General features: G+C 38.3%; 1 protein-coding gene across 10 annotated transcripts in view; it reads right to left on the bottom strand.

The window, feature by feature from the left end:
• The window catches only part of COBL (cordon-bleu WH2 repeat protein), a 208736-nt gene that overhangs the window by 101202 nt on the left and 79741 nt on the right, over window positions 1-27793 (bottom strand). For 7 of the 10 annotated variants that reach the window (XM_056331754.1, XM_056331752.1, XM_056331750.1 and 4 more), the window contains 5 exons: window positions 16051-16257; window positions 7628-7838; window positions 6657-6885; window positions 4534-4578; window positions 2053-2147 (listed from right to left, as the gene is read on the bottom strand). In XM_056331754.1, the coding sequence (XP_056187729.1) occupies window positions 2053-2147; window positions 4534-4578; window positions 6657-6885; window positions 7628-7838; window positions 16051-16250 (780 nt within the window). In that variant the 5' untranslated portion in view covers window positions 16251-16257. Of the gene's footprint in view, window positions 1-2052; window positions 2148-4533; window positions 4579-6119; window positions 6610-6656; window positions 6886-7627; window positions 7839-16050; window positions 16258-27793 lie in introns of those variants that run through there. The other 3 variants (XM_056331753.1, XM_056331758.1, XM_056331760.1) reach the window with 2 other exon arrangements.

The raw sequence follows: 27793 nt of genomic DNA, 5'->3' as shown, positions 1-27793 counted from the left end.
TTCTACTAAGTCTGTTCAGCACTTTCATTGCTGTTTTGGTTAGAAATCTTCCACAGTATCAAGCCAGATGTATTATGCTTAGTTAACACCTGCTTGCCCCTGTGTGTTGCACTATTCTTCAGTTTTCAATAATTCTTTCACCTATTTGGGTTCAAACTCCTAAAGCTTTGTATTGAAAAGGCAACAATGACTTCCTTGCTGGACTAGACAAAGTGGATGATTCAGTTTCTTTTCCTACAGAGTATTTGTCATTTGAAAATAAGAATCCAATAAAGAAATGACCAACTCAATTAACTTGTCAGAACTAGTAGCAAGAAAGACGTACACATTTATCTCAGATCTAGAAGCTGTTTCTTGTACTTGTTTGTACAGTTCCTACTTTTTCCCAGGTCAAATACTACTTGTAACTTGCTAATTGATTCCAAATATCCTTAGCATCTATTAAAAGTTGTATTTCAAAAACCCTTTCACCTCCTTTGTTGTTGATTAACAAGTATGAGGAAGAGAACAGAAAAAAAATTGAGGTGTTTGCAGTCTTGGGACACTCATCTCAGGACACTCGGCTGACAGAAACCCACTGCAGTAACCACAGAATTGGGATGCTTCATAGCAACTTTTTCTAAGGTTGCAAGTGTAAATATTTTACAGGTTTAATCTGAGCTGATTCAGGATTTAGAACTCTAAGAGTACACACTTCATACCAAACTCAGGAAAACTGAGTAAGAGGACAAACTGTAATGCAGAAACTGCATGCTGTAATATATTTGGTTCTTCCAAAGGAACTACAGCCCCACAATATGCTCTAGAGGCTCAAGCTGAGCTCCCTTGTTTACTTGATTCTGCCAAGCAGATACAGCATTATTGTTTCAGTTACTGTTCCGTTCTAAATGGGAAATATTTTCTTAAAGAGGATAAACACTCTGAAAGTGAGTGACTTCCTATCTCATAAAATACAGTTTCCACATGTCCTTTGTAAGATGTTAAGAACAGCTCAGCATCTGTGACAGATCAGAGTTTTCAACACAGTAATTCCCAGTGTCCTTAAAGGAAGCTATTCCCCAGCAAAAATACTCCAAATTTGACCATAATCAAAAGGGCAGAGAACTAATGAAGATTTCTGAAAGCTTCCACAGTTTTTAAGATATGACGGAGAAGACTGGAAGGGGAAGTGAAACACCGGTCCGTTCTTAGTACCAGTTCATCAGACAACCATTTTACTATTTCATGGCAGAATTCTGGGAGGGCTTTTTAAATTAGAAAACATAAAATTTCTTTTTTACTCTGACATCTCTAGTATGCATTAAATACACTCAAAAGCAGTTGACACTGATATTTGTAGCAAAGGATGCAAAAAATACGTAGTTACAAGCCCAGTAATGAATGTTCTTGAGTTAGAAAGTTTTTCTGTATTTAATTTTTGTGATGAATGACAAATTTTTCACAAAGGCATCTCAACAGAAGAAAAAAATTTTATATGAATTTTTAAAATTTTCCAACTCAAGATTAAAAACAAGTTAAAAATGCACCCCAGCAGATACTGATCCTTCAGTTTAGTACTGCAAGTTATTTCTTCTACACCTGATTCATTGGTTTTACAGACTTGGAGATGGCAACAGCATGACCACATAGAGCTTCCTAAAGAAACAAAAGCTTTAGAACAGATTATCACTCATGCACAGAAGAGTCAATATGATACTTTACTTGATATCTTAATTGTTCTATATTACATCAGTTCTTTCAGAAATGCATTTTGTAATCCGAGCACTACTAAGTGGACATAAGTTGCTTGAAACTGCTGCCCTTTGTCAACAACTACTGAACTCACAGCTTTTTAAGAAAAAAAAAAGTATACATGGTGAATGTGCCCGACTCCTTCAATAAGCAGCTGGTATGCCTCAGGCTGCACTGACTGAACATAGTTTATGCACTTGCTAAAACATTACTCCTTGGAAGACAGAAAGACAGAAAAAGCAAATGACATCACCCACAGATATATGTATGTGGAAAGAAAACAATTCTCTTCAGTGAGGTTGTACACTACTGAACACTTACCTTGCTGCTTCTTCTATCGGTTTTAAACAATCCCAGAAGTCTTGTTTTTTCTTTTTCTATTGCATCATTGCTTACTGAAGCCTTTCGACTTGGTTCTGAAACAATTATAATGGAATATTTTTTACATTTCTGAAATAAAGATTCAGAAGATCAGTATTATAAAACATCCTGGATTAATGCTGGATTTTTATGAAATGGAGATGTTATGAACTGAATTATCTAAGTAATTACCAGAACCTCCACTTCCTTTTTTCATCAAACTTTTATTTGTTCCAAGTTTGTTTCAAACTCTAACAGAAGCAAATGGAATAATTTTATAAACTGCAGTAAGGTTTCAATCACAATTTTGTAATTTTATTAAAAGGCAAACCATGAGCAAGTTGCTTAGTCTTCAGAAATGCTTGTTACTTGTCTCACTTAAAACTCATGAAGTACTAGGGGGAAAAAAAAATTTAAAAAGATGATGGTGAGTACCTTCAACAATTCACAGGCCTGACTTAACACAGTGAAGTTAATGGAAAGACTCTCAATGTGGATGCAGATAAAGCTCCATGAAGAGAAGAGAGGCCTTCCCCTTAGAGAAAGGTCTCTCCTTAGAACTTCAACAAGCTGGTTGTGCTCATCTTTTCTCATTTTGGTGCTTTTACTTCAGGTGGAAGAAGAGGCAAGTTTATACACATTTCAGGCTGTTAAGAGCTCACACATACATGTCCTCCTTGAACCAGCTAAGGAACTGTATGAACTCTCAAACTGTTTAGTTTCCCCTTCAGTTTCCCCAACAGGACCCAAGCTGGATGAGCAAAATGATAACGTCATGCATTACAGGGAAAAACCACTGGTTTGATGTTTAATATACAGATGGTAAAGCTCTTCCAGGTTTTTTTTTAATGGGCATTGCATAATGCTATAAAGATTTCTCCCTGGTTCCAAGCACATCCAAATACCCCACTACCACACAGAAAGTTTAATGTGCAGAGAAAAATGGCTTTCTCTTGTAAATATTTCTTTGTTTAGTAACAATTAAGAAGCAAACAAAAATGCCTTATTTGTTGACACAAAATAAAGGTTTCCTTCACAAAAAAAGAGTCATCCCAGAACTCCTGTAAACTGATTTGCATTTCATACAAAATACATGTTGTTCACACAGATCATTTTTGCATCTCAACATGTCAGGTGTTAGAAGGTGTTAGGCACACACAGTAGTTCAAAGCACAGCAGAAAAGTAAAGATGAACCCAGAGGAAAACAGGGAGAAACTATCCTTAAGAACGTCTGCAACTCCACTGCAGAAAAACACAGTAATGATTTAATACTCTTCTCAAATACTAAGCGCTGCCTATGCTCATTCACCAGAAACTGCTGTTTGGGGCTGGGCTGAAATTGGATGTGGATCACGATTCCCTTACATAGCCTTTAACTATGAACAATAATGATGAAAGCCTAGCATAAGCTATGTCAGTAACAGCTGATGATCAACACTACCGTTACACGTTGTATAATACCAATAAACTGGGATTTTAAACACAGCGTATCATCTCAAAACAACAAGGAATCTTTATAAATCTTTATCATTTTTTCTTAAATAAATACAGTAGATACTCTCTCTAGTATTCTGCTTTGCATAGGAGGAAGCCACAGCAAGTAATGACAGACCATTAGGGGAAGAAGTACTGGCATTAGTGAAGCCAGGAGGCAACAGGCCATGAGCTGATTTGCTCGATGACTGTCACTTACTGGAGGCGGACTTCCTGAAAATTTAAAGTAAAGTTATCCACAGTTTTATTTTGGTGATAGTGTGTTCATTAGTAATGCAAAGGAGTATAGCCAGTTAGAAATCAACAACCATACCTTTCTTGAGGATAATTAATATAAGTAATGTTTTATAACAGACTCAGTGGAGGAAAAGGATATATTAAACATACACATTTTCTATTTAACTAGAAGCAGAAGCAGTGATGTAATCTAATCAAACCCCATCTACTGTAGCAATTCAGAAGTCATCATCTATTCAGAGTTAACCAATGTATACGTGTTTTTGATATTAAAATGCTTAGTTGCATGTACATTGAAATCAGTGGAAGATCTCTTAGATCTCAAAATATTCTTTTTGCTATTAAATAAAATCTGAATCCAAGAGACGCTGAAATGTTAGTATTTCTGAAATTCAACTAATCACTCTTTAGGTAACCTGAAAAGACTTGGAATCTGTATAGAAATATAGTGCAGAACAGTTAAATGACAGGACTTGTTAATTGCTGGCATTTCAATGGCAATTACTGAAGAAGCGGCAGGCACAGAAGGGTTTGTTCCAGCCAAAAGCACAGACACAGAAACAACACTTTGCAGAAGACAACACAGATTGAAGATAGCTTGTTTCTCTACAGCACTTTTATGGAACACTCTTAAAGATCCATCTACCAAACACACATTAAATATAGTGTGAAGGGAAAGACTCTTTTCCCTCAGCAGCATTGTACAGTACCTCTGTAGTTCAGAGAAGGTTCAGACTGAGTTTTTGATGGAGGAACTGGAAAGGGCAGGCAATGAAAGGACAAGAGAAGACATATTAAAGTTCTAATATTGCCTCATAAGCCACAATATTAATTCACTACTCCTAGTACTTATTTTCTTAAGCATTAAAAGAAAAAATATTGACTGACAACAGACATACAGAGCTACTACCAGCAGAAGTTTAGCTTTGTATTAATAACCGATTCACTTGTGAAGCTACTTCAGCTGCTAAATCAAATAAAGTAAGCAGGTGGCAGCAGAGCTTGTCTTTCAATAATCTTTCAGCACTTGGTATTTCTGTTTCAGGGAAGGAGAGAAAGATGACCGGAAAGTTTTTCTAGAATCTGCTCTCACAAGCACAGCCTATACTTTCAACACCTCTGATGCCCTACTTGTTAGTGAGAATGTGTTTTAAAAATCTGTCCCGATTACTAAACAGACCAGACATCTACTCAATGCACAATTCAGAGACCGACTGATACTGAAACTAATGGGATTATTCCTCTTGGAGATTACAAACGAGAACATGGCAAGAAGGAATTTGCTGAAAGAAAGAAAATCTTCTATTTAATGTGTATTTACCAGTTTCCTCATCAGACACCATGGTGCAGAGTAAGAGGAAGGCAGAAAAGGCTGAAATACACTCAGGATCAGGGAGATTTTATCATAATGAAAAGTATACTGAAAGGTTAAAAAAAGAATAAAATATTAAAAAAAACCAACACTCTGATGCAGAGAGCAGCACACTATGAAGTGTTATATAATCTGCTGCTATAAACACAGCCCCGAAGTAAAGTCTTGGTTTTAACTGTACATGCAACAACCAGATTCGAGGACCAATACTGCACTAGTATACACCCCATCACTTCCATTTTAAAGGAAAAGAGTTTAAGGAACGCTTAGGCTAACTACTCGGTAAATTGTCCCTGAAGTATGCTGAATGAATCCTGTTGAATACTCTGCATGTTCAATATGTTGCTCCAAAATGATTAGCTTATGTTTACCAGTAAACAGCCTTAAAAACCCAAACAAACATGCAATTGAGTTATGACATGTTGTCAGCCGCTTTTTTGAGCGTCCTAATAATTAAAAAGGAAAAGGAGACATTTAGTTTATTTCAAAGGCTAAACTCATTGGAATTGGACTCACACAAAGGTAGAACCGTCACTTACCACAGGAGTTTGAAAGAAGAGACAGAACATCAACATAAATAAATAACTATATAAATAAAAAATAAGCCTGCTGCTCAGCACCTACCAGACTGATGTTACCTAAACAATAAATAAGGATATTCACTGTACTGGAAGCGATACCAATTGAGACAAACTGCAGGAGACAATTTTAATGAATATCCCTTTCTGACCTCAAAGGAAGTAGTGCTTGGCAACGTGTATTTTTAAACCAGGTATATTTTAAAGCACATTGCATAATTACGCTATTTGAATACACAATCGGGCTGATAAATCTCAAGTCTAAGAAACTGCTGCTACAATATCATCTACAAGAACAGAAAATGAGAGTGAATAAACAAGAGAACAGAATTTTAAATACAAATACCTCTTAGCATATCTTCACTAAACTGTCAATATCTTGATCTTTGGAGGAACCGTCTCTGAACCTATCCACAGTCTGTTTCTCATAAGCCCTGGTCTGTCGCCTCTGCCTCTCAGCTTTCACAGCTGCCATAACTATGGCATCTCTCTTCTTTCTTTCTCTCCAACCCACAGCACAGGTAGGTGACAGGCTCTGCCTGGACGAGGCCCCAGTGTTATGCATACCTGTACTGACAGCAGCTCCAGGAGGTAGCAAAGCTCCTCCTTTTGCCCTGCCCCAGGCCGACCTGCGCCCTGCCAGGGGCCAGCCCAGCTTGGCAAAGGGCCCAAGAGCAGCCTGGGACAGCTGGGCACACTGCTGTCCTGGCTGCCACTCTGGGCATGGCTCACTGAACAAACCCATGCTGCTCTCTGGACTGAGCTTTCACTCCACTGCTTCAGCTGGCCACAAAGGAACAAGAGTACAAACGCCTTTAAGTTGCCCGTAATATTGTTGGCATGTCATCTAACCCTGCAGCAACCACCTTCAGTATCAGCTCACCTCTTTTTCTGTCCCAGGCGTACAGCTCCTTTATACCCAGCTCCTCCAATGACTTGGTAAGTTCCAGCTCCTCTCCAGTGATGCCATCTCGCAGAAGAACAATGTGCTCTTGACTGACTTCACACTTCTCACAAATAGCTGGGATGATGTTGTGGAGAGGCACCTCTGGACTAACTCGAACCACAGCCTTCTGTGTCTTCAGGTAGTTCACTACCAGCCTCACAGATTTCTGCAGAACAAACCCAAACTCTCAGCCCTCCCTCTGTGATGGCAAGAAAGGCAGTGGGGACTTCTGTGGTGTCTTGACTCCTCTTAGACAAACTTATCCCACATGCACACTATTGCAAAAAATACTATTAGAAAAAAATAATAAAAAAAATATCTCGGAACATCCCTGTCACTAACGAGACATTCACAAGAACAGGCAAACAAAGAAAAGGAATCAGAGGCAGACATAATTTGTGAATGTTTACAAGTACTACTCTGAAAGGCATGACAGTGTAATCAGCTATTCTGATTCAGAATAATAATAATTTCAGCAAACACATTTGGAAAATGGCTACTGCTTAATCTTCACATTACCGTGAAACACATTTATTAACAAATAGTCTTCTTGCATATCTTCAATAAGGATGGCAAACAAAATAACCACCAAAACCCTGTCTATCTCCACACAACCCCATAACCCTAATTTCAGCCACTACTGCAATTTTCAGTCACCCCCGTCTTCAATCAAGGGTCTTTATAAGACCAGATTTCCATCTGTCCAACCACAGGCAACATAACATTTTGTCTAAATGCAGGAGTTCAGACTGCACCTACCAGTCTGAATGTAAATCAGTTAAGCAGGTTATAGTCAATCTCAAGCCTTTCCCATCTGGTTTGAAGATGCCAAGACTGAATGAACTGCTTGAAAGCATAGGAATGAAATGATGTTTCATCACACCATTTTAGCCCTACAGCATACCAACCTCAGGGACCCTTGGCAGGGGACGTTTTGTCTTCTCTTCAGGAACCTTCTCCTTCAGAAGTACTGTCTGTACATCCAGTGCTCCTATCAAAGTGTTTGGCTTGTAACTCAGAGGTTGTTGAGTTCCTGATGACTTCAGTTCAAGACTATGTTGGGATGGATTTAAACGATACTGGCTGCATAAATCAACCAACAGATCCATCACAGCTTTACTGCAGGGAAGAAGACATTCACCATTAGCTAAAAAAGTACCTCAGTTTTCATATGGGAGAAAAAGACAATGGAAACTGTGGATGTGTCACTAGTTAACTATCTTTGGGAGGGAACAGCGCTAATGCTTTGAAATGCTAAACAGATCAGATAAAATGTTAGGAATTACATATATTTGCACTTCAGTATGTTTATGAGCTGGCAATTAACTGTTCATTATAAGGCAGACAACAGTGCCAATAATAGCACTAACAAACATGATGCACTTTATCCGCTCTTGGCTTATCTGCTAAATCCATACATTAGATTCTCCAATTCAAACCCTGTTCCTTAACACGAAGACAAGATATAAATAAATGATGCACTCATAGTAAGATAAAACTATACCTAGACCTGAACCATCACATAATGCAACTCAAAAAGGAGCATGTAAATCTGCAATGAAAGGTAGACAATATTTTTGTTTCCAGCTTACAACTTTCCCTGAACCCACCTGATACCAGCAATATTTCCAAGTACAAGAGATCCCTTCCATATTTATTTTAGTCAGGATAGTAACCCTATATAAAAACATCTGGTTTCAAGTATTTGCATTATCAATAACTATTATTGCAGATGTGATACTTAAACCATGAGGTTAAAAAGAAACAGTCACCACTGCTCTCTTATGCCATGCCTCTGCATGGAGGTACTCCATTTTGTGTCAATAACTCAACACTCACTGGAGCTTGATAGTGCCTCACACAGCAGATACAAACTATGTTCCTCCACACCCCAGAAATTTCCTTATACCAAGGCACTGAAGGGTTCCTTTTATTCAACCTTCCTCCTTAAAATTCCATCCAGAATCAGAGAAAACATGGGTTTTAAAACTAGTTGTTTCTGAAAAGTTCTGGTTTCATAAACTAGTTTCTGTCATCAACAAAACAACGTAACTTGAAAAAAATTACCATTTGTACCTGAAGCCTGTCATACATATGGGATATTTTTCTTCTAGCAGAAGTGAAAATAAGTGCACAGGCAGCACATTTGCCAAAGGAATTGGCATCTCTTCTAATGTGTAAACTAGAAAAACTGTATTCAAAAACAGATTCAAAATGCAAGCAAATTCAAAGAAAATTAAATCCTTCACAGGTTATTAGCTACCACCATTACATCTGTAGCTCAAGAATTGCACTTCAACTGCAAGCTGTCGGCATCTAAGAAGCTACTTGGGGCAGGGGCGGGGAGGGGGGGGCTGCCCATCTTCTTTCTAAGTTTATGGTTTTTGCCAACAACTGCTCAAGAACTTGAAGAACCCTGGAGAGCTAATAGCAAAGACAAGAACGGAAAACAAGAACAATCCCTTGATTAACAGGCAAAAGACTAATATGTAGGTGACAGATCTTCCCACACAAGAGATGAGAAAGGACTTGCTTTATAGTAACCTATTTCAAGTTCAACTGAGTTACACAGTGTGAGCTGAAAAAGTGGCAAGCGTGGAAAATTTATAGAAGTGATCACACTGAAAGAACAGACTGAAAAGATGATGACTGAAGATCAAACAAGGAAAACAGAAGTTGTTCATATGTAAAGGAGGCTTCAGAAAAATAGAGCACTGTGGTAACTGCTAACACAGAGAGCATCTAAATAGAACCATGTAGCATCTAAATTTAAACTGTATCAGGTCATTTCATGATGACTTATTCTGGCACTTTCCTCAAGCTGCAAACATCTGTATTTCACAGCCATGTTCAATTCAACTGTAATATACCACAAACCAACAGAAACATTTATACCTACTTCATCCAAACTATAGAACCCCACCTATACCTACATTTGAATATGAATATTGAAAATACATTAACATTCATTAAACTGTGCTGCAGTGAGAATTTTAAAAAGTGTCGGTCTGCCTGATACAGATCTCAGTTTGTCTGTTTACAGACATATTTCTTCTAAACTAGAATTTGCATGTGTTTTTTCCCTCCTCAGCCTTATTACTATTGTTTAAGAGAAAAGCAAATAACCTGGCAGAACCGCAATACCTGGTGTTCTGTATGCTAGACATGTCTATTTAAAGTGGAACACTAATATACTGATGTAGTGCATAATATTGTGATAATTCATTCAAATTTGGACAGTTACCTTGCCTCATATCAACTATTTCATTAAAAACACTTTAAAAAAACCCCAACCACAGCACTTGAAAAGGGATTTTAAAAGAAATACATAGTTTATCAAGAGAACAGGTTTTGATTCTGTGCACCTTCCACAGAAATTACGAAATATGTTCGGCAGAAACAGTATCACAATTGCAACAAGGTTAGAATCCACACCATCCATCTGAGAAAATAAGTTGTAATCACGCAAGTTGAACACACTTGTCCAGACAATGACCAATTTAAAAATCCAGCGAAATTTGAGGTTTCATCTTACTGCTGATTACAGAGCAGGTGTGTGTTAAGTATCACATTTAAGGAACAACCCATCTGGAGCCATGCTGCTCAGAATACACAACTGTTCCATGAAAAGCATCCCCAGGCTTCATCTGTACCATTTAGAGGTATAAATTGAGCAGTATCTGTGGAGCTTTTGAAATAACTTCAAAGTGAATAGCATGCACTTCCCAAAATGTACATTTGGGAAAATAATTTCCAAAATAGTTCAAAAGGAACAAAACCAAAAGAAAACAAAAAAGAAAACAAACAACAAGAAAAAAGGAAAGAATATATCAGAGGAATTCTACAAACAAAATGCAAAATTAATGTGTTTCCAGAGAAGTATGGGAGCTGGGAAGTCCGTGGAATGAAGTTATTCTTGTATCAGATTTCTCTTTCACCAACCTGAAGAATTTTTCTTCTAAACTGTAATACAGTTCAGCTTGATTTTAAATGAGAGTTCTGTTTCAAGTAACTCCATGTATATGCCACACACAGAAGAGAGCCACAAAAACAAAGCAAGAGAATGGTACTGAGCCATCTCCTAATTGAGATTAACTTTGCTTTCTAACCTTGAGCTGAATACGGCTCTTGGAAGATGCAGAGTGAGTCTTCGCTTCTATCTTGTTCCAGACATATGTGCACTTTATGTTAACCTACTTCTAAGACCTGATAGAAAGCATACTCTATTTTGAAATTCAGGTGGTTCTAATCATAAATTAAATCTAAAGCTGAAATGAAGAAGTTAAATGTCTCCTGCTCTCTCAACTACTCAGCTAACAAACAAAATACTTGATTTTAATAAGATGTTGCTGAAATTTTGCGTGGAGAGACCAAACACTGTGACAGACACCACGTATCAATGACTGATAAGCAAATACCAGAGCACAGAAATAAAACCGGAGCATCAACCCAATTTAAGATTCAGGTAAGATCGTCCAGAAAACTATTCTTAGCAAAAGACAGTACTTTGTCCTGATACTCTGCTACTAAGCTGTTTGATGTTTAACACCAATTCTGAACAGTAAAGAATAACTACTACATCAGCAGTATTTATCAGACTGAAGTCCTGATCAAATTTGAGCGTGTCAGACCACTTGTGTCCTGTTGTTCACCAGCAAAATACAGCAAAGGCATCTACAGTTTGAGGCAGAAACCACCAGAGTTGTTTTGGCTGTGGTTTAGCCTAACCTCCTTGGATCACAAAGAGAAATCCATTCTAAAATACAGCCTTGTACATCTAGGAAATAAAATGTGTAGGATAATCAATCAAATTGTACTCTATCAAATGACATTCACTTTCCTATTACCTTCTACTTTTATGCTACAAATGCCCATTAAAAAATATCTCAAACAGAAGGAAGAAATCTTCTTTATTTAGGTCAATGCCAAACACACTAATGTGAGTCTCTGAAGTGACAACTGATTGGAAAAGAAAAACAGTAGTGAAAGGGGGTGACCTGAAGTCTCTGACACTTTCACTATCTGCATTTTAAAACAGAAAATAGAGTTGGTTATTATTTTCTCACGCTGCAACACACTTTATGAAAGGATCAGAAACTTTCCGACACAACCAGAAATGTAAACACTAAATAGCAAGCTGCATCAGAAGTAGTACAGGAAGCACGACAAACATATACCCACGAATGCTTACTACTTCTTTTCTTATTTTGCTCGTGTGTATTTGGGTCTTATTTTCCATAAATGAGCAAGTTCACCAAAGGAACATCAAGATGACACAAGAAGAAGCAGAGGACTGGTTTGTTGAGCCTTCAGATGAGAGGGTGAAGGGAGATCTTGTTGCTGTCTGTAAGTACTAACTGGTAGGCTTACAGAGCCAGACTTTTCTTGGTGGTGAAAAGCAAGAGGGCAAGAGGCAATAGACACATGCTAAGACAGGAAATTCTATTTAGGTGCAAGGAAACATTTTTTCACGGGGATTGTCAAGCTCTGCAACAGGGGTACAGAGAGGTTCAGAAACCTCCTCCCTGGAGTTGTTCAAACTTGCCTGGAGGAACCTGCTTGTGTGAGACCTGCACTGAGCAGGGAGTTAGAGCAGTTAAGTTCCAGTGGCCTCTTCCAACATCAATTATTCTGCACATTTTTCTACTAAGATTTTTTTTTTTTTAAAGCCTACATTGAACTGCTGTAGTTTTGACCTGACCCCTATTTAGTATTTAGTTAAGCTCCTTTTTAATCCTTTGCTGTGTGAGCCCTGTTCATCTTCTTCTAACAGCACCTCTTTCATGTTTTACCAACCTGGGCTGATTTCGCACCTTCAGTCCTTCTTGAGACACCATTCTATATACTGAGCTATAAATCCACAATTAATATCACTATAGAAGTCTTTCACCAAGAATTGTGTCAGCACAGAAATATTCTCACATTAGTTTTATGCTCCATATAACATACTGTGCACTGAGCTCTGAGTTTGGGGCTACACCTTCAGCTAATTTATTATTTGCTCTAGTATCCTGCTCTGCGTGGCAACTTTTGTAACATTTAAGATAACAGCAGAAGCAACAACCGTCCAATCTACTGTTCCACTTATTGGTCATCCATGTGCTGACAACTCCAAACCAAACATCATTTAGCTTCATCATTTTTCTGCAGTGTTATTTCAAATACTACTGACTTCTCAAGCTGCTGACAATAAATGTCTATATCTGTGTTAATCAGGAAGTCCTCCTCAGTGTCAGTGTGAATGGAGACAGACACAGGATCTCTTTATTTATAGGTTACCCATTGAAAGTATTACCTGTGAGAATCACAAACAAAAAGTTTCTGGCAACTCTTGTGAGTTTTTCCATTTATTTTCTTTCTCTCTAAAGCCACTTTCTTTCTTTCTAGCCATTGCCTCTGTCAGACCTGCTAACAGTTTGTGTGGATCTACTACAGATCTATGCACATCGTGTGTAAATGGCCAACACTCTGCCTACCCTTTCAGCACATCAGTTAGTGCTCATGCAACAGTACAAATATAGATTAATTGGTGGGTATTTTATAACCTTTTTCAAGGGGGAAGAAGGCTAACAGTTTTTCATGAATACTTTTACATGTTTTACAGTAGAGTTCACAGGGACCAATTATTTCAAAAAAGAAAACAGTTTTTTAATACTTCTATTGCTGCACACACTCCTTAAGGACTTAACTTTGTCCTAAAATCTGCACTACGTATTTCCAAAATCTGGAATAAATTATGCATTATAAGACGGCAATAAACTCTTAAAGAAAGACTGTCACTTTGAGTTAACTTTTATAAATACAACTATTTAAATGTTCCAGATTCCAATATAATATCTTTAAATAGCACATCCTTTCTTTTTTTCTTAAACTATCTTTCAAGAAAATTTCATGAGAATCTTCTGCCCTCTTGCTCATATTTATAGGAACTTTCTGTAACAAAGTAAAATTAACAACAAGTTGCTTTGCTTACATACAAATGAACAAACTGAAAGAGGTAATTTTGACTTTTAACTTGGTTCATTTATAATAACCTTAAGTTATACTAATTAACTACAGTAGTTATATTGTCAAACACCCTCTAGTGTATTCATTGCTCTGTGAACTGCTTTCTTGAAATTACAGAATGATTTTTCATTATGATGATGCCCAGGGCAAGGTTTTGCAAATTTTTCTGCAACAGAAAAGCTATTTCCCCAGGGTACTCAAAAACAGATTTTGCAGAATTCAGTTTTAATGATGGCAATGAAAATACTGAAGATTTATAGCAGTACAAACAACAGCAGAATTTGTCTGAAATGTCCTTCCTTGACAACACTGTAGATAAAAAGAGTGAACAGGGAAAATAATTTATTACCTGCACTGGCTCCCACACTTGTTTCAAACTACATGAAACATTTTTTTACTTTAGTATCTTCATCATTAAATATCTATCTCTGAGTATCGTTGCACTTTGTAGCTGTCCAGTTCCCAACATCAAACCAATGCAAAAAAGACAAAAGCGCCTGGGCTTTCACCCAAACCTGGAGACTAAAGACAGTTCATCCCCTAAAAAATTCAGATGCTCCTGACATTTCTTGTTTGTGTTCCACAACCCTAAAAACATAACCAGTGCTCACATACAGAAATAAATCAGGGGCCTAGACCTGTCATGCATACAATGGAGAGAAGCACCTTGACAGAACAATGAAGAGAACGTTTTGGTTGCTTAGAGTGCTTAATGTAGATGGCATAAATAACCCCACAGAAACATCTAAGGTTTAATTTTTGACATTTCAGGTTTTAGTCCACAAACTAAAGATTCTGATAATTAAAATGCTCCGTCTCAGTGTAATTAATAGCAATGGTAGTGAAAATAATCACCTGTGCGAGAGACAAAATATTTATTCTACAGCCATTTTCCATTTGTTCTCTGCTGCTTGTAGCTTTTATGTTCTTCAAAAGGTCACATTAAAACACCACACTTGTAGTACTCTTAGAGTGTCTGCTTTAGGATTGGGTTATTTTTGAGGGAAAAGAAAATCGTTTCTAACCATACGGCAGTTCTGTATCCGTCTATACAAAATGCTGCATGTCTCTTGTTAGCTCCCAGGTGGCTTGCATTTGCCAATGAAATACCACCTTTCTTTGGGATCTAACGGCCAGTGAGTTTCATGCCCTGCTCTACTTTCCAGGCCTCTTCTTTCTTTCATTAAGTCCAAATTGCCTCATAAAAACTTGATCACTAAATGTATAATTTGAGAACTCTGATAAGCACTGCTTTCCCTTAAAATCTTTAACATCACTCTGGCTTTGGGGCTGACTCACACAAGTTGCACTGGTCTCCTGGAAGCAGCTAAGCAAACACTAATTTCTACAAGAAAAGTAGGGGGAAGAATGAAGTACCAGACACTACATGCTGCTGGACACATTCTCAGCCATCAAAGTAAGTACTAGACAAACAGTCAAAATGGGCTAATAGAGCAGACCAAGAATAGTTTTACAGGAATGAAGAATAACTATTGCAAACCCCAAATGTAAAATAAGCACAGACATTGAATTATCAACAGGCATCTACATAACCTCCCAACCTAGTATTATCACTCTCTACAGTTTCTTGACCACTGCTGATCACACCATTGTTTGCCACAGTTTCATCACAGTATTTAATATATTTTTAAAACTCTTCCAAATTCTTTCTTAAAGCTAAGTCTCCCTCTTTTGGAAAGTTTCACTGAGAAGATGAGGAAAAGGAAGAGCTCCCATGGTGAAGAAAATGATCTCAAAAATGCCTTTCCTATACAATTAGTGCTTGACTGAACTCAGTGACAAGGAGAACCTCTCTCTCTTTTATATAGAAAAGGCTTCCTAAATACCAGATGTTTTGGCTGTCTACACAACTGCAATGTATTTGTGAAGGCAGGATCTCTGAATGTGATGCATCATTCATCTTCTGAGTTTGCTTCTTGCCACGACTCCAGACAGGCATACTGTCTGGATTTTGCTGTTTGGCAGCAGCACCTACTTCCACTGCACCAAAACCCCTCTGTTTTATGAGATGTGATACAACCTAAGACTAGACCAGTGGCACTACATGGAAGAGACGGACCCATACATGTGCTGAGAGTGACCATGGGGAAAACGGACAAAACAGTTGCTAAATCCTTCCTGCCCCAGCAGAGATGGTCCATTCTACATGGCGCTCAGGACTATCTGGTACAACAACTGCCTAAAATGCACAGGTAAGCATGGCGGAGAAATCCCATCAACTCAAAAAGGCAGGCATTAATATGAGCAACTACCCTACTGGGAACAGAGGGCCCAAGAAACCATGAACTAATCAAAGTCTTACCTTCCTTGTACTGTGCTCTTCTGCTCCACCCCACTGGGCAAAATGACTGTGAAGTCCACTGATCTGTTTATCATGTTCTCCTTCATGCTCACAAGGTTCTGATCAGAAATTACAGCTGTCTCTGCAGGTGACTTATGCTCACTGTGAGTTCTACTTGCTGCAGAAGGTTGATTTGGTGGAGGAGGAGCACGAGCTTTCATTCTTCTCCTTGAGAAATAAAGGCAAGAAAAAAATTAATTACACTTTGTTTGCAAGAAATTAACACATTAATATGAAAATATGTTCTTTCAGCCATAATCTTAGATTGTTTAAAAAGTTTCTCTAATGCAAGCCATTTTTCTTTTATCACAAAACTTTTCAATGGAGTTGCATTTTATTTTTACCTCCTATCTTAAAATTATGCTAGTTTTTTAATTATTCACACTCCTACTGTTTGCTTTCCATGCCCCAGAGGATGAATCAGTTCCATAATTAGGATATGAAATAATCATTATTCTGTTGAGTATGAAGCATGCTCCTATGAAGAGAGAAACAGAAATGCTGGGTCCAGTCCAGACTTGACTCAAGAAAGAGTTGTATTTACATAAATGAATGTTTCCTCCAAGTCAGAATGGCAGGAGTAGAAGCAGGGTGAGGTTTCATTCAGCTATGTTTGGGTTCCACAGTATTACTCTACTTGAAATACGGTCTCTTCCTCTGCTCTGAGTAAGTAGTATTAAATCTGGCTCGACATACTTCATAGGGAAGCACTATGAAAAGGTCAACCATGAACGATATCACTTCTTACCATGCAACGCTGTAGAGATTATAGCTCTTTGAAAGCACCCTGAAGAGAACCCATTCTTCAATAGCAGGTTATGCACCATGTGCAGTGTACAGAAAAGCTGCATGAACTTGCACCAAACAAGCAGTGTACTTTACAGAGAGATAAAACCATCACAAACTCAGTTTACTTCATTGGCAAGCTGCCAGACAGATAAGAAACATATGTGCGCTGTTAAACTTCTGAATAGCTGGCCTCATACCAAGCACATGTCTAAGAGGATTCTGATGATTAATATCCCAGTGGCCTTTTCTGACTAGATTTATGCCTAGTTTAAGTCACATTTTAGTGTAACAGATGGAAAAGCAGTAAAATATTTACTGAGAAATTATTACCCAGGCTTAATGCCTGCATTTTTAAATCTGCCTGGTTTTAGGCTGCAGGAAGAGAAGAGATGATGATTCTGCACATCGTTTTCACCCTGCAAACAACATTAAAGAGAGACCCAGAAAAGAAAAGTAGAGAAAAAGCACTCTAACCCTTAAAAGTCTGCAAAGCTTAGTGTATGAATCAGCCAAGGCCAAAACTGTGTTCAAAGGCGGGGAATTAAAAACTTAACGGGATTAATACTAGACCAAAATCTTCTTTCATTAGAGACAACCTGTATTCTCACAGATAAAAAGATTATACATACAGTTTGGATGACCAATGTAAACTCCTGGCAGAGAAAAAAGTAAAAGCTGCATCACACCACAAAAAAATTTATACACTTTTTAATCAGAATTTGCATTTGACAAACAATTTCTATGACATGTCTCAACTTGCAGGAAATCACTACACTGCTCTCTGAAAATGAAATTTCACTGAGACCTCAGCAGGACACTGTAAATTTAGCAGTGATGCAGATACTTCCTTTCATTTCTCATGTGCTAACAAACAGCATTCTCTACAAATATGCAAGGAGAGCTTCTGCCATATTTACTACCATACAGCAATTCCTCTTTCATGGGGAACTTCCCCTGAACATTCACTTTTTATCCTATATACACCCAATGAGTCATGCAGGATCAGTCATTAACTTGCAGCTCCTACACTCCTCTGCATGGAGGTGATAATAAAAAGTTCAAGGCTTTATTGTTTGTCAAAGTACCTTGACTTTCTATATGTCTGAACTAAACTCTTACTTTATTTACTTGTCTATTAAAAAAATTTAAAAAAATGGGATTAATCTTCTGCTCACATCCCTTTACATTTGGCTACATTGTTATTTGGAAGGAGGTAGTGAGAAACATGTGAGTTTTGCATAAATCTAGATCATACTTATGTAGCTTTACAATCATACAGTGCCACATAGAAGGAGTTCAGATTAATTTACAAATTATGTAGTTCTTGCCCCTCATAACATCAACTGCATAAATATAAATAGCTACAGAGATTCACATCAACTTGTTTCTTAAAACAAGCTTTTCTTTTTTGTCCTTAAAGCTTGTTCTATAATGTGGGGGATAATTCCAATACAGTGCTCCTGACAAAGTACCAAAGAGGGTGGGAAGAAAGGAAGCAGACAAGTGTCCTGAGCCTGGCAGAACTAGTTTTGTTTAATTATGATTTACCTGGACTTGTAAATTCCAGATCTCACTGTGAACTGAGATAGAGGAAATGAAGCAATGTTAACAAAATAAACATGAAACTGAAAGTAGCTAAAACTGGAGAGACTTTAAACTTCAGGGAGAAGTGAGCAACTGAACTCTGAAGCTGATGAAGAAGCGTGAAGCAAATAGGGAGTATGCTACCCATGTTATTTGTTCCCTAGTAATAACATAATGCTGCATCTGGTTTTCTGAAGGAACAAACGAACAAGGTCAGACACCTTAATACCAATTTACAGCTCTGAAATGGGAGCACAATTTTTATTTGGCCGCGTTTTAAGTACTCTCTACAGCCAATTCTGCTGTAATAGACCTTGTACAACACTGCTTGGGGTCAGGAGTGTGTGTCAGGAAATCAGTCATCATACCATCAAAAGCATCAGCTATACATTGACCAATGATGTTCACATTACCTCCACAAAACACGTAACAATGCGTGTTCTTTTTGGCATTACATGGTCATGGCCTTTTAGATACTACAATCCTTTCTGTAGAAAGGACAGTGCAGGTCTGGTTTTTTCAGAGACATCAGAGAAAGTAAAAGGGAAAACATTCCCACGATGAGTCTCTCCAACCTAGCAACAGTTCAGGTGACCTCATACGAACTTTTCCACAATAGTGACTATGTATTCTCTTGAAAACACTGCAACTGCTTTAAATGCCTGATTTTCAACATTTTCCAAATGACAGATCTCAAGCTATTTCAGTGGAAGCGGAGCCCTCTAAAGTTCACATTTGCAGAGCGATACGTGGCACAGATTTGCATTCCCTAGCCAACTTTCTGAAACATCCCAGTAGTAGCTCCACAGACTGAAATCCACATTTCTAGCTGTACCTTGGATCCACACAAGCAGCTGTTTTCTGACAGACTCCAGCAACCGCAGTGAGAAAGTCCCGAGAAACCTGTTAATACTATTGAATGCAAGGCAGAAAACTAAGTCAGCTTTCTCTGACAGAGCTACGATGGTTATAAAGGATAATACAAAAGCACTCCACAATAAAAGCCTTTTTGTTCCCCCACTAAAATAATACACAGTGTGTGATTTAAAAGGCTGTTTTAAGCATGGGTACTTTTCACACTATAAACATAACATACTATAAAAAAGTTGCATACCATTCTTCAGTGTAAGCTAAATTCAAGCTAAATTGAGCTCAACAGCTATTTTTTTTCCCACAAACATCTTTCAGTAAAGCTACCTGTTAAGCCTCCCTGCCTGCCATTAGTCCACAGATGAAGTTACAAGCGGGAACACTTCAAACCCATGATTTGCTCACAGTTCCATGAATGCTTCAGTCCAGCCCCTGATAAGGAGATAGAGTCAAAACAAGCAGCTCATTCTAATACACAGATGCATAGTGTCTTTTACTGAGGCCTGAAATAGTTAATCCTAGTTTACTGTAAGCTGAAAAAATGTATATAGCCATGAAATAATTAGGCAGAATACATAAATAACCTACCATCACTGTTCTCAGTAACAGCATCAGGCTTCCCAAAATGGGTAAGGAAAAACAAGCAGCCAACTGATGAAGATGAGTGTTTCTGTAGTACAGCACATTGAAGAAATGCAACAGAAACTAAGAACTTCAAGACAAGGTAACACAAGCCCTTTGGACCTAGGCTTTATTAATATATAACCACCAAGCAATAGGATGCAACCTGGACTTTACAATCCATGCTGAATATAACATGATTTCAAACAGAAGTGGTCCTGGGACTTCCACTTTCATGGTAATGCTATGCAGATTGTCTTTCTTCAGAAAAGGTCTAACACCGGGGGGGGGGGGCGGTGGAGGGAGTGATCCCACACACTTCCAATATGCTCAAAAAATCTGGAATTTTTTCCAGAGGTAACTTAACAGGTACAGGGTAGACTTCATCCTATGGATGTCAGGATGTTAGCAGGAGTTTGGCAAGAGCTGTGTATTATACCAGTTTGTAGAATCTGATTCTTTCTATGCCAATTCCCCCTCTAACCATTTATTTGAAACAACAAAAAAAAAAAACCAACCGAACAAAACCAAAAAAAACCTCAAACCAAACCAAAAACCAATCCTCAACACAGCAGAATTATTGGCAACATTAATTTTTGATATAGTGATTAACTAGCACAGGACCTCCAACCCAGTCAAGTCAATTTGCAATCTTGTCAATGCACAAGGCTGGAATAGCTGCAGTTTCTCCGTGACACTCATGTACACCCTGTCTCATAATTAGGAGGAATAAATCAACATGAGAGAGCTCAGTGATGAGTCAGTACACAAACACGGTGTCCCCTGGGTGAAAAACAGGAAACACTGAAGCAAATGTTCTCGCCTTTCAGGTGATTGCAATCCTACAGGCTTTTGAGGGGAAATCCATCCACGCTGCCATTTGAGAAGAAAAAGCAGATGAGTACCTTCACTCACACCCTCTACCAACCTGCACAGCAAAGCTAGAAACGCAGCCCTGAGACACACCTTGTACCCCAAACCATCACGGCACAAACAGCATGGTAGAAGTTGCTCCTGCCTAGTGATCTAGCCTGCGAAGCAGACACCCTTCAGAAAACATTTCTTTTTCACTCTTTGTTGCTCATGGCAAAGCAAAGCAAACCCAGAACACAGGCTGGGGAAAACACACCTACTATACTGAAATTAACAGTATTCCATGCCAAGTTCCCTCCTTCATTCGTAAAATCCTTTCAGCTTCTAGACACTGTAGCTCAGAAAAATGATAACACAACACAAATGTAAAGAAAATACAAACATTAGCACCAAAATAAAGCCACCTCAAAAATTTTGAAAATGCAAACCAAAAGTTATATAAATCCCAGAGATGGAGAACTGAAACCAGGAGAGCACAATAATGCCCATAACTACTAAAGAGGCAGGAATACATCCAGATAGCCCTACATTGTAAACTATAGCTCCATTCCACTTTGCCATCTAGAACACTTAAATAAACCAATTAAACTGAGGTTTTGGTTTGCTCTTTAGTGGGGGGGGGGGGGGGGTAAAAAAAAAAATAAAATCAAATAACATTCGCAAGTTTACTTAATCTATCATAGGCAAAATATGCTGATTCATTACAAGTATGTGTAACACAGGTCTACAACTTTAAATGTCCAATACATAAGTAAATTACAGGTCTAAAATACATTGCTCTTATGGTAACTAAGTTTCCATATGGTTTCCAGTATCGTTTTATAACACTTACAGTATTACAAAAATATTACACTTCCTAAACCAGCTGAAATCTTCAGCAGACACTAAGATCTAATAAAATGGATTACTCTCATGTTGATATGTCTCAGGGAAAAATTAGGGTTCCCTACATTACTTTATCTTTTTAAATTATTTTTTTTTCAACAGGGAATTACCCTGAATTCCCTGAATATTATGGTATACAATTATTTCACACTTTTCTCTTTTCAAACATTTACTTTCATTTCGTATTACTTTTAAAAGATCATTCAATTTCTAAGGTAGGATCACACTGACAGACATGAAGAAAATTATTCCCTTGTGGGTATGATAAAGTCACCCAAAATAGACAAGAAAAAATAATTTGTTTTTGGCAAAGAAATGAAAGTTATTTAATTATATTTTCATTTGATTCTACTGATGAGAAACCCTACAGCCTTATGTATTTTAAAAATAAAGTCTTAATGCCAGGAAAAAAAAAAAAAAGACCAGAAGCAAACAGAATGAGAGTATTTGTAGAAGAGGAAGCAGGGATGGAAGGATGGAAGTACATGACCATGCTTGCCCAAGGGTGGAATTAAAAAAAAAATAAACAAAAGTCAAGGTGAGATGATACAATCTAATGGAAGTAGTTCCTAACCTTGTATCTCTAATTTCAAACCTTTCACAAACTTAACCAATCAAACATTAAAAAGCATTGTGCTGCAGTTTCCTGGTCTCAAATGTGTAAGTGAATAATCCTACTGTTACAAAATTTGCTACCAGGGACATGTCCCCAGACCTGACCCATTTCATGAGAGGCCGAGATGTGTCCCAACACACTGCAGAGACCTGGCTGCTCTGCTTGTGAAGCACTGTACAGCTGCCAAACAAGAGAAAAACAGCTTCCAACTAGCCGAGACTCAGGCTCCTGCACCGACACTACATAGCTAAACTATCAAGAGCTCATCCTCTGGCTGGAACACCAAACGTTTTGTTAGCCTACGGGTGATACGCTCCAATACACTTTTATATACATCACTCACACTTCCGATTAAGAGTGCATTACCTTGCAATAAAAGTCTAATTCTCCTTCCAGTCACTGGGGCACTCCCTCAAGATCCAGTACAAAGCAGTTCACGTATCAGTTTCATGATACAGCCATTTTTTAGGGCCAGAAGAAGCCATAAGCACACTAACCTGACCTCCTGTAGTGCACAGGCCATGCAATTCACCCTGCTGCTGCTACTTTAGAGAGCCCTCGCTTAAGAGTAAAAGCAAGGACAGAGCTTCAACTGATCAAGGAATAACACTGCAGCCTACAAATCCTATTACGCTTATTAACTGCAGTCACACTAGAGAGCCTAAAAGATCTACCTGTATCAGTTCCCAAAACACAACAGAATGCAAGCCCTGGAGAAAAAAAATGTATAAGGCAGCCAAATCCCAGGATTTGGGTAGATGCCCACTGCAGTTAATGAAAACACTGCTGGAATAAACACTGCAAGGTCTGGCCTAACAGTTGTATCACAGGACTTATGAGATACCACCCACTTGTTCAGTGTGTGGCAAAGACCACCCTATGAGCTGGTGCCATCATGTGCAACTCCATCAGGTTGCACATCAGTAAAGAGGAATGAAATGGGAGAGCAGCTAACATTAAGTAATTATTTGCCTCATCTGCTGAAATGCATGCTAAAGAAAAACAGAAGTCATTTCTGGTCAAAGGTAATAAAGCACAGATGAGTTACCCCATTTTGGAATGTTAATTTCCTGTGATCTAAACTGCAGTACTACCCCATCTCTGAGCCAGAAATACACCAATAGTTTTAACTCTTTAGCTTGGGAGATGTGATCAAAACAAAACCCCACTAACAATTCATACTGGAGGTTGGGTAACAAGCCTCACCTTCAAAAACATTTGGTCTAGAAAAGCCAAAATAGAAAAATAGCACACTAGGTAGGGATGGTGAAACCTTGTTCTTTTAACAATGACCATCTGCCACAGGAGAAGACTCTGATGAACAAAAACATGGATAAAGGTAATACACAGACTTTAGGTTGCAAATATGTTTAGTCATCAGCATCTGAGCTAAAAACACCTGACAATTTCACACTGACCAAAATCAAGATTGCCAAGCAACGGCTGTTAATGTGACTTGCAAGGGAACCAGCAACACATTAGTGCAAAGCATTCAGTGACCAGCCATCCAATCCTACTCCTACCAGTGTATTTGAATTCTTCCTCCCATTACCCCCAGATTCACAGGGTTTCTTCCCCACTTACCAAGTACTGAGCTATCAGTCTCATTCCATTTCAAACAATAATAATAAAGAAAACACTAAGGGAAACAACATGTTGCTCATGCTCACTTGAAATGTAATCTGGTTCTCTCACCTGTGACCAGATCAGGCTGCTTTGCATAGTATGCTTAAATAGGAAAAAAGAATGATGCTATTTTATGCTTAAGCATAATGGCACTGGTTAGCAAATAACAAAAAAGGGCATGCTAACAGCACAAACGCACTTAGAGAGACATCCAGAATACTGCCACTTACATTGTAAAATGCCCAAGCCCCGCTGCCAGGGCACTCTGTTCTGTTTTCAGTGCTCTCAAACCTTCACTGAGCTGTTTTAAGGATGCCTACATTAGCAGACAGGAAGCTACAACCATGCAGACGACCCTGCACGCTGAGTTCCCTGTAGATGGCAGATCCTGTGGTTGAACTGTGAAAGCCATACGGTTAAAATAGTGAGATTTCTCAGCATTATTCATAAAGTTATAGTCAGGTTAATCTTGGCTAACTAGATTCTTACTAACCATGCTCACCTGTAGAAAAACACCGACATGAAAACAAAGCCAAGAGTACTTCTAAGCAGGCTGGAATCACTGCTGGCATACTATTGTCCCCTGCATGTTGTGGGCAAACACATTCCTCAGATGCACTGACTCCACTACCCATCAGTTGTGGTTTTGTGAGGACGCTACGGCTCTCACCTGTGTGCCTGGTGCCACAAATCCATGCTGAGCTCTCTAGTAACACTCTTAGGTCTGGAAAGGTAACTTTATTAGTTGGAATACATTTTATTAACACTCAATAATTATATTAGTCTTCATCCTGTTTATTAATAGCAAACCATGAAAGCAATGAGAAGATAATTTATTTCTAGAGGGGTCAAAGACTGAAGATATGATTACGCAAACCTGGGGCTAGGTCAGAAATACTTGCGATATATGGTATGTCCCCTGAAGTTATAGGTGCTGTACAGATTTCAGTGTGGTTGCTCTTTCTTAATCCCTTATCAACAATCACTTTCAATAGGGCTATTTATATAAACAAATACAAAAATTCACTGCTTAGCAACACGGATTTATAAACTCGCCTGTGGTGATCTGCACTGTTAATTAAGCAGCAACTTCCAGGTTCATTTGCACTGTTTCACTGAGCAAATGTATCCCAGTCTGTGCAATATTTTTGTGCCCACATACTTTTTAACCTCACTACCACCTACTGACAATCACCCCCTAGAAGCTTCAAGATTCTGTAGATCAGGGCCCTATTACAGTATAGTGCTTTCTTTATGGTCTGTTTACATGGGACACAGAAGATGGTACAGTTTTGAAAGAATCAAAGAAAACCAACATATATTACTAGTGAAATGCTGATGTGATTTACTGTGCTGGCTAATTCCTAGTTTTATAATATGCTTACAAACTAGTGGGCACTTCAGTGGAAAACTGCTGGTATTACTACAGAATAATATTTCCACCATTACCCATTTCAACTAGAAACAGCCTTAATACAGTGTCCATCTGATGTACAGATGGAGAAGAATTATGCTTAGAACGATCACCTGCTTAAGTAAGTACACCTATGGCAAAAATGAACACATGTAACTGTGAGCTGACAGATCATAATTTCCCATTTAATGAGAATGTTCTAGGAGCATGCTACCAAAGTTCATTTCACCCATTCATCCTTATACAAAGAGATCCCACAAAAGCAGACAGGCAATGGTAGCCAAGGGATAATCTGCAGAATTAAATGTATGTTATTCTACCTACCTCCACTGAAAGATTTTAATTCATCTGTCTACAAATGGTGGCAAGATCACAGTTACTTCAGAAAACCTACGTACCCTAATATACCAAAGAAGAGGGACAGACAGAAAGTTAAAGGGTGTGGACGAGAGTAAAGAGACATCTTGGCTTAGTTCCAGAGCATCCCTTAGATTCTAAAGGGCTTCCCAAAACATTAGATATACATATTTCTAGGCAGAAATCAAATTAATCAATAGCAACTAACTCTATGTCTTTACAGCCTGCAGGCCAGAAGGAATCTGCTTTTTCTGAAGCCTGATCTCTTAAGCTAGAAAGTCCCAGGCAGGAGAGACACAAAGCACAGCAGGCAGGCCTACTGAAGCCATTTATTTTCCAGCAGCACTGAGATCTCCTGCAAGGGGCAATGCCTCTGTGCTTCCCCTCAAGTCTACTTGCCCTTGGAGAAGCACTCATAATCTTGTAATGGCTGACCTTACATCAGATTTTTTGGGGCAGGGAGAGCAAGGTCACATCCAAGTCCAATTCCCACTGTTCTAACGTATTCGGAAATCCAGATCTGCTCACACACTGGAGGATAAACAAGGAGACAATTTACTTACGTTGGATTACCTGATCTAGAACACCAAGAGCATGAATCTACCCTGTTTTTTCATCTACAGTTACTCTGTAAATTCTAACTCTGTAGAAAACAACATGTCATAGAAGAAGCCAGCACCGAAACTACAGGGCTGGCAACCTTCTCTTTAGAGCCAGGAAAAATTCCCCTAGAAGATCTAATAATGTATTTTTATGAGATACAGTTTACCTTCACTTGTAGAGACATAGAATCAGAGATGCCAGGACATTCCTTAGTCTCTTAATCATCTTCTTAATTAGCATTTATAATTCTGTCTTAATTCATACTCCATCACAGAGTAAGAAATCATGTATATCAGTATGTTAAAAAAGGTTAATGAAGCAACTAGGCAGTGTCAATGAGATAAAGAAATATCCAACTTAAACACAACAGTCTTTACTTATGGAATGCCACAAGTGCTTTTATCAGGAAATCCCATTGGTTCAGATTATTTTCTGTGTATTTTTCTGGTGCTGATTTGCGTAATGAAGTTTCGTATAAGAGCCACATATATTTTTCTTTCACTTCTAAGATATTATCTTCTTCCTAAATGACAGAGGAATCAAGAACTTCTTGGTTAAAATTGAAAATTGCATATTTTGAATTATTAAAAGCAAGTCATAAACTTAATTGTAAAGTAATAAACCCTACTCCAACCCTACACGGGAGTTAGAGACCAAAGTTAATGAAAAACCAGAAAGCCTGATGAAAAAGAGAACTGCAGATGTTAACACAGATAAATACACTTACAACACCAAACAGCTGATTAACAGGACTCTGAAGTTTGATCTTGATTTATCAAGTAAGAACAGAAACATTTTAATGATTTTTAAATGTCAGCAAAACCCCATTTGTTTAGTCAGTTTCCATTTAAAATTCTGTTTAATGTATCCTGTAGGCACATGTGGTACTAAACAGATTTTAAATCTCATAAAATAAAGAAGGATGTGGTAGCAACTGAGCACTTAAGAGCCTCATGCAGTGCAAACTACAGCACATTATGAAGAATATCTTGATATATCAGGCATGGCAACACACCTAAACAGTATCAAATGAGACAGGAAGCTGCCAAACACCCTCCCTCTTTATCACACATTCAAATCAGGGATGATTATTCTGGGCATTTTATGGCACTGTCTCAGGACACAGGAGACACACAAGAGTCAGAACCATTATGGACTTCACAGGGTAAAACCAAGAGCTTTTGTCATCCTCGTCAGGGGACTAGAAGGCATAGAAATGGTGTTACCTGTTAAAAATGAGAAAATACTACCAAGAGAGCAAAGGTATCTACTGTTCAGAAGCTTTAAATGCTACTCAGAGATAACCCAATGCAAACATGCTTAAGGCTGCTCTGTAAGTACTGATGGGGCATCACAGCAGTGACAGCAAGATTGTGCAGACATGCCCAAGCTAGCTGCAAACTCAGCAGAGTCTACAAAACCCACACAAGCAGCAGGGTATATTAGACTACCTTGTAATATGAGCT

Source organism: Falco biarmicus, chromosome 3, assembly GCF_023638135.1.
Source record: "Falco biarmicus isolate bFalBia1 chromosome 3, bFalBia1.pri, whole genome shotgun sequence".
Classification (NCBI taxonomy): Eukaryota; Metazoa; Chordata; class Aves; order Falconiformes; family Falconidae; genus Falco; species Falco biarmicus.
Note: the sequence above shows the minus strand (reverse complement) of the source record. Positions and strands in the feature narration are given on the sequence as shown.